We start from the raw sequence: 8,288 nt of genomic DNA on the forward strand, positions 1-8,288 counted from the left end.
CGAAGGTCTTGCCTCACCACCTCAGCCCAGGTCTTCCTGGGCCTACCTCTTCCACGGGTTCCCTCAACTGTTAGGGAGTGGCACTTTTTCACGCAGCTATCCTCATTCATTCTCACTACATGTCCCAACCAGCGCAATCGTCTCTCTTGCACACCACTACTGACGCTTCTTATGTTCAGCTTTTCTCTCAAGATACTTACACTCTGACGGGTATGCACATTTACATTACACATCCAGCGGAGCATACTGGCTTCATTCCTTGCGAAAAAATCTTTGGTCTTTGAAAATACTTTATTCTAAAAATATTTCAGCTGTCTAGTTTTCATATTTTTTATCTTTTGTTTATTTGTCATTGGACTGTGGTCATGCTGGAGCATCACTTTGACGGGTTATAGTTGAACAAATCAATCTCAGTACTTAATTTTTTAAAGTTTGGTACTCTGCTAAGTTACAGGCATGTAAACACACCACCACAGGTTGTCAAGTGGTGGGGGTGTCTATGTGTGGGACAGACATAAACCTAATGACACACATAGATATGACAGGCTTCTTTCAGTTTCTTTCTACCAAATCTACTTGCAAAGCTTGGCCCGGATCTATTGTAGAAGACACTTGTCTAAAGTGTAACACAGTGAAACTGAACCTGAAACCACGTGTTTGGAGAGCAAATTGCTTACCATATAGCCATACCTGCACCCATTTATTGTTTTAAATGTAAAGATGGTCAGTAGAAGTGGGGAAGTGCCCTTGTGGTTTGCAAGACATCTCACACTGGTGAGATTGCTGTGGTCACTGTTCAGCTTGAAAACCTGTAAGTTGGTGTCTGTAGGAACAATGTGGTTAGTGTGCATGTGGGGGAAATTCCAGTGGGTTACAGTACTGGGGTGGAAGAACTGGTTAAGTGTTTAGTATGTTGTCTGGGATGTGAGATTCAGTAAAGGGTAATGGAAAGAGGAAAAACAAATGAAACAGTGTAGAAGGGGTGTGACTAGTCAATTTGTAGTAGTAGTAGTAGGGAAAATAAATGGCATTTCAGTGTTCCTGTGGTTGAGAGAAGAGGATACATTCTGATGTGATGTTGTGGTTGGCACTTATTATGATACCTGAAAGGTGACGAGCTGGCAGAAACGTTAGCATGCCGGGCGAAATGCTTAGCGGTATTTCGTCTGCCACTACGTTCTGAGTTCAAATTCCACCGAGGTTGACTTTGTCTTTCATCGTTTCGGGGTCAATAAATTAAGTACCAGTTACGCACTGTGGTCGATGTAATCGACTTAATCTGTTTGTCTGTCCTTGTTTGTCCCCTTTATGTTTAGCTCCTTGTGGGCAATAAAGAAATATGAAATGTTAGCATGCTGGGTGAAATGCTTAACGGTATTTCGTCTGACGCTACGTTCTGAGTTCAAATTCAGCCGAGGTCGACTTTGCCTTTCATCCTTTCGGGGTCGATGAATTAAGTACCAGTTACGTACTGGGGTCGATGTAATCGACTTAATCCGTTTGTCTGTCCTTGTTTGGCCCCCTGTGGGCAATAAAGAAATAACTTATTGTGATACCTGTGATCTTTTTAGTTGATGATATCTAGGAATAATTTTTTCCACATTTTTTTCCCTTTACAGAAAAGAATTATGAGCAAGCTCGGTACCATTTCCTGCACTCAACAGATGGTGCCAACACTGCTGCTCTACTCATTGAATACCATGTATCTCGGGGATTTCCTAGCGAGGTCGACTTATTTATTGCCCAAGCTGTGTTGCAGTGAGTTACTTATTTCTGTAATATGTATATATTTGTGTGTGTGAATATATATACCTTTTCCAATATTAATCTCTTTTTCCACTTTCATTTCCAGCTCCATACTGATTTCTCCCACCTCACTCTTGTGTAATGTGAGCAGCCCTGTATCTGCTCTACAACAAGAACCCATTCTGCCCTCACCTTTCTCACATACTCTAACCTTTCATTGCCTGGCATAAATTTGCCTCCCTCTCTACTAGCCTTACTCAGTTGATGAGGGTCTTAGTCTTGTGAGCCACATAGCAACCACATTAGTACTGCTGCTATGGAAGAGAAAAAAAAAGCACCCAGTAAGTAAACTGTAATGTGATTGGTGTTTGGAAGTTCATCAAACTCTAGAAACCATGCCAAAGCAGATATTAGAACATGATGCAGTCCTATGACCTATTACATCTTGCTGAATCATCCAACCCATGCCAGCATGGAAGACAGATGTTAAAAGATGATGATGGTGAACTACTCCGCATAAAATTTGGAGTGAAGGAATGACACCTATTGTCAATCAATCAAATAGCGAGAAGAGTTATCTTCCTTGTTTAATGGCACAAAATAGTGACTAGAGCTATCCTCTTTGTGCTATACCCCACTTCAGTTTACCCAAAAAGCATGGGCCCCACCTTATATGGACAAAGTCAGTACACACACATACACATACACACATTTTCAAATAGAGTTTTAATTAAAACTTTATTGAAAATTTTATTCAGTCGTTACCTACTTACACTCCATTTTGAAGTAACCCCACATCCTACCAAAATATTGTCATGTCCCTGCCAGTGCGGCCAGGGGTGCTCCCTCTCCCTCAACACTGGACTAAAGCAGAGTTTCATTTCATAACCACGTGGATCAGTAAGACAAACAATTGCATTCATGATTGTATGACAAGTGATGAAGTATCTCAAGGGGATATTCATGAATGGTGGTAAGTCAGAAGCCGAACTGGATGGTCTTCAGAAGAGGAGAAATTGGTTAAAATGCTAAACTCACTATCTTCAGCTTGTGTTTTCATGCCTATCCTCACTTATGGTCATGAATGTGGGGTATTGACCAAAAGAGTAAGACTAAAATGCGGTTCATTCACAGGGTCTTCAGAGTAACATTTCTTGGCCGTTTGCCTAACTTGGAGATTAGGAAGTCTCTCCAAGTGGAGCACTATGGACAAGTGATTAGAATGTCTCAAAAAACAATTGCAAGATGAATTCTTCTAGTTGAGCCAACTAGCAGGAGACCCAACGGGAAACTAAGAACAGGATAGTTGGATGATATCCATAGTCTTAGTTGGTTAAACTTGGGGATCCAACTGGTAAATTCTAATGACGGCTGCTTCTGAGATAGAACCTTGTGGAAGAGGCACCTAGGACTGTCTCTCCATGACCCAAAAATAATGGTCAGAGAAGATTAATGGATTAAATATATGTTACTTAATTTTTTACCTAATAACATTTTTACTGTTTAACCCTTTAACATTAAAACCAGCCAATCCAACCCAAATATTATACCTATTTTACGTACTGACTGACCATTTTCAGCCTCTCACACCAACCCTATAATGTCATGCTAAAATTAAATAGGCACATCATTAAAATCTCAAAGCCAAGAGATAATGCATGGATAATTCAAAACAATGTGAATAAATCAGTATTATATTAGACAGAATAATCTGACTACTAAAGGGTTAATATCCCTCTTGTTATGAGTGAAGTGGATTTGTATTGAAGTAATTACCTTAACAACGACATACTTTGGACCCAGGTAGCAATGTGGCTTGTTCAGGGATCTCATAGTACAGTAGTTATGTTGCTAGAGACCCTGTATACTTTTATACAAATTTATATTTTGTTAAAAACTGTTTTTATTTTTCAGGTTCTTGTGCCTTCAAAATAAAGATACAGCTAATGTTGTATTCTTGAAGTACACCAAGGAGCATCCTCACCTGAAAAAAGGACCACCTTTCCTGATGCCATTATTGAACTTCATTTGGTTTTTGCTTTTAGCTTTGGACACGTAAGTATAGATTATAGATTATTCATGGCTGAGAGGCAGAGAGAGAGAGAGAGAGAGAGAGAAAAACTTTCACTTTAGCTTTATGTCTAAAAGTCTATTGTATTATTTTACAGTAACAAGGCAGTTAAGACGGCCAAAGCAAATTGCATTAATACCTCATTTTATGCTGTCTGGATAAAACTATAATCGCTTTGGTTTAGCACCTGTTGTTCGTATGTTGTTCCTGAAGGATGAATCTATTAAGAAAATTGCCTTGTCTCTCAGTACTGCTGATTTTGCAGTACTGATAACATCTCTAGATACAGATAATATCTGCAGATATTGAGTTTTCATAGCCACACATTTTGTGAAAGGAATAAACCCATTTATTCCACTTTCTTCATGCGCCATATTTTGCTTTTTTTTTTTATATAGGCATTAGTGTTCAATGATATATTATATGTGTGCATGTGCATGTGTCTGTGTGTTTGTGTGTAATTTAAAAGCCAGTTGCACTGTATTTGTTTTCTGAAGATGTTAGCATTTCTTGATTAAATATCGTTTTTATTGCAGAGGAAAAGTCAGTCTGTTTACTATCTTATGTGAAAAATATGAAACTTCAATCAACAGAGATCCAACTTATAAGGAGGTATGTTTTATTTTTGTTTTGTCATCATTGCTGTTGTTATCTTCCTCCTCTACTATCATCACTTCATCCTCCACTATCATCACTTGCACATCCTCTCTGGCTCTTTACCTTCTCAGTGCACCTGTATTGTTTCATTCCTTCAGGTAATGCATTAATTACTATGCCCAGGTTGTCCTCTCTTCTTCTCCGGGTCCAACAAGAACAGCAACTATGTTGACCTCATTCATTCTGGAAAGTATGTAAAGTCAAATCAAAGTAAAAAAAAAAAAAACTTTTTATTTTCACTTTTCTAGTCAGGAAGAAAATGGTCTTAACTCTTCGCAGGGCCTTTAGACTTGTGGGAGAGAGAGAGAGAGAGAGAGAGAGAGCAAGGATGATATCCTCAAACCAAAAACTTGGCTTAAATGCTTGCAACAGAGTAGACTGTTAATAGTACCAAGAATATCAGGTGTTAAACTCTGACGGTCGAAGTCTACTACTGTCCATGCAGGCCACTGTGAGTTTATGAACTTGGGACACAGGAGCTGGAACAAATACCACAAGGCACCTGGTCTAATGTTTTTACAGTTTTGCTAATTCACTGACCTGGATTAGTTTTTTTTTTTAATATTTTTTATCTACTCCTTAAGAATGAAATGTGAAGTTGACCCTACTGGGATTTGAACTTAGATATACTTTGAGGTATTTGAAAGAGAGTTAAAAGTGGCGTAGGAATTGGTAGAGACTCTGCTATGACTTTGTGCTTCATCATGCTTTTTTTGTCTCAGTTGTTGAGGTTATAAAAGTATTGAAGAGTACCTGTGCTTACAAACTGTTGTTTGCTGTTGATTCAGATAAGTAAGTAGATAAAAGAAAGATCTCACGTTAGTGGAACATTATCAGGACTAATTTGCTAATTAGCATCAGGGTTCCACTATATCGTTAATTAAATGCTAACACTAAAGGTAGTAATTGTAGCAACTTCAAGGCGTTGAAGCTTAGGTTTCAGGCTTTACCACTAAAAGTTCGATATGAGTTACTTCCCTTCTTTCGTTTCTAATAGGAAAGCCTTGAATTCTCAGTATTTGAACACAAGAGAATTTTCTTAACACATTCATCCTTCCAAGAATGAGAGGTTCTTTTAGAATGAAATTGGTTCTAAACTGAGGCTATTACAACGTTAACCAGTCGATATACAGTTAGGTACCAATGTGATTTGTGTAAAGCTTACAATTCTATGTTGTTTTTCAACCATTTACCATTTGGAAAACTGATTTTTCCATATACATTGTCATAACTGAACTGCTGATCATCATTGTAAGCAATCAGCTTTAAATAATAATCAATTATCAATCATCATTAATCACCTGTTATCAGTCATCATCAGCTACTGTTAATCACCAGCAACCTCTATCAATCACCATCAACCATTATCAGTTTCCATTAACCACCTTCACCCATCTATAAACAATTGTTACATTTTCATTGTTCTTTTTCTCCCCCTCAGTATCTCGACAGAATAGGGCAGCTGTTTTTTGGGCTTCCTCCTCCAAAGCAGTCTCCACATGGAATTCTTGGTAAGTTAATTGGAACAACATTTCTACAAAAAAAAAAAAAAAAATCTACTGAATATGCAAATTACTAAACTATAAGTGACTTCTTGTTAAAAAATATTTAAATCACAACTTGTTGAGTAAAACAAAAATAAAATGAAAAAGTAGCAAACTCGGAATTTTTTTGTTGAAAATTTATTATTCATTTTGCTTTATGAAGTTAGAAATTGAGAACGATTTCAGTGATGTGATTGTTTCTTTTTAGAATAACATTGTAGTGTAGGTGGGAGAGGCCACAGCATTGCTTTTTGCACCTTTTACAGAACCTCTGTGATTAATGAGAGAGAAAGGGAGGGAAGAAGGAATGTAGGGAGGAAGGAAGCTCTTCAGAAGCTACAGACGTAGTAGTCAAAATTCTTGTAGATGCCAACAAAGCCCACCACCTGAGTAGGCCATGCCAAGATTTGAACTCTAAATGCAAAGAGCTGAAATAAATTTTGAAAGGTCTCCACTTTGACATTCTAATATCTCTGCAAATCTTCTGCCTTGGATAGGTACTTTTTTCATTGATTTCTTAAAGAGATAAAGCAAAGTTGACTTAAGTGATATTTAAACACAGAGCATGGGGAGGCAGAACAAACTCCTTGAGTCATTCTGTCTTGTTACTGTAATGATTTTGCTGATTCACCTCTGTCTGATCCATGCAAGCATAGAAAAAGCAGACATTTAAGATGATGTTAGTTATTAGAGAACTGATTTCTGATTACTTTTGCTTGGATGTGTGTGCATGTGTGTGTGTGCTTCAAAATTAATCAAATATTTCCTTCATTGGACACTAAACTCCACTTGCGAAGACCTGTTGAGGCAAGTGAAATCGAAATCGAACTAAATTCGACGACTAGCACCCATGCCAACGTCGTCTCCTTTATTGGATACGAAACTCAGCTTGCGAAGACCTGTTGGGGCAAGCGAAATTGTGATGGCACCTATGCCCAGCGTCGCCTTTCTAGCACTTGTGCCCGCAGCGTGTGTAAGGACTTTTGCGCGAGATCATTGCCAGTGCCCCTGAACTGGCTCTTGTGCAGGTGGCACATAAAATACACCATTTTGAGCGTAGCCGTGGCCAGTATCGCCTGACTGGCCTTCGTGCCGGTGACACGTAAAAGCACCCACTACACTCTCGGAGTGGTTGGCGTTAGGGAGGGCATCCAGCTGTAGAAACTCTGCCAAATCAGATTGGAGCCTGGTGTAGCCATTGGGTTTCACCAGTCCTAACATGGAAAGCGGACGTTAAACAATGATGATGATGATGATTTACTTGGGATTTGGTACAAAGAAAAGTTTGGGAACCACTGTTGTAGGTGATTGTTTTGGCTTGCTAGAAAAAAATGACTAAATTCCCTCAAATTCCATCCTGTTGTCTTGAAAAAAAGCAAGGTACACTGTATAGTGTAGTTATAATTTTGTATATAAAAAAAAATGATCGGACGGCCATAGTTAGATTGTTTTTGTCCACATGTCCGTTCACAATCAAATCTCACTTTAGGCTGAACAACAACAATGTGGATCAGTCAGTTCTTGTTAAGTAGTTGGTGTTATTTATGGTAAGGATATAAATTCCATGTAACTACAATTATTACAATAGCTACATCGTAGGCCAGACGTAGTTATATATTTTGTCTTCTAATTTAGCTAGCTTTGCACAAGAGTAATTCCCCTTGAGTTATATTGGCTCAGTACCTAAGTTCTATTACTTGGCAGAATCGTTAGCACGTCGGGCGAAATGCTTATCAATATTTCGTCTGTCTTGCTGAGTTCGACTTTGCCTTTCATCCTTTTGGGGTTGATATACTGGTCGAACACTGGTGTCGATGTGATCGACTTACCTCCTCCTGCTGGCCTCTGTGTCAAAATTTGAGATCATTATTTTAACTGATGATATCAATACTGATATGTTTGTTAATTAATGTATCACCTTGGAAGTGGTAGCGTGATAAGAATTTTGATGAAATAACGACAAGCAAGCTAATTAATTAAATAAAAGAGCCGCAAAACAACACCCCCTCCAAAAAAAAAAAAAAAAAAATCTAAACCAAATATTTTTTTTGTTTTTTTCTTTCAGGGAACTTATTGCAGAGTTTATTTGGTGCTGAAGATGATCGTGAACAAGATTCTGCCATGGGAAGCAGTACTGAAGTGACAGCTGAAGAACTGGACTGAGACCTCCTCCCACCCACAATCTTCCTTTCCCCTCCCCCTTCCCCTCCTCTCCACATTGTTTTCAAAACTATTCTCTTAACTACTAACTTTAATAATCTCTTTGATGG

General features: G+C 38.4%; 1 protein-coding gene across 1 annotated transcript in view; it reads left to right on the plus strand.

The window, feature by feature from the left end:
* Positions 1–8,217, plus strand: part of LOC106877489 (Golgi to ER traffic protein 4 homolog) — a 61,363-nt gene extending 53,146 nt beyond the window's left edge. Inside the window, exons 5-9 of the mRNA XM_052970911.1 lie at positions 1,613–1,758; positions 3,661–3,801; positions 4,354–4,429; positions 5,916–5,985; positions 8,084–8,217. Of these exons, the coding sequence (XP_052826871.1) occupies positions 1,613–1,758; positions 3,661–3,801; positions 4,354–4,429; positions 5,916–5,985; positions 8,084–8,181 (531 nt within the window). The 3' untranslated portion in view covers positions 8,182–8,217. The remainder of the gene's footprint in view (positions 1–1,612; positions 1,759–3,660; positions 3,802–4,353; positions 4,430–5,915; positions 5,986–8,083) is intronic.
* The last annotated feature ends 71 nt before the right edge of the window (positions 8,218–8,288 follow it).

This window comes from Octopus bimaculoides, chromosome 9, assembly GCF_001194135.2.
Source record: "Octopus bimaculoides isolate UCB-OBI-ISO-001 chromosome 9, ASM119413v2, whole genome shotgun sequence".
NCBI classification, from domain to species: domain Eukaryota; kingdom Metazoa; phylum Mollusca; class Cephalopoda; order Octopoda; family Octopodidae; genus Octopus; species Octopus bimaculoides.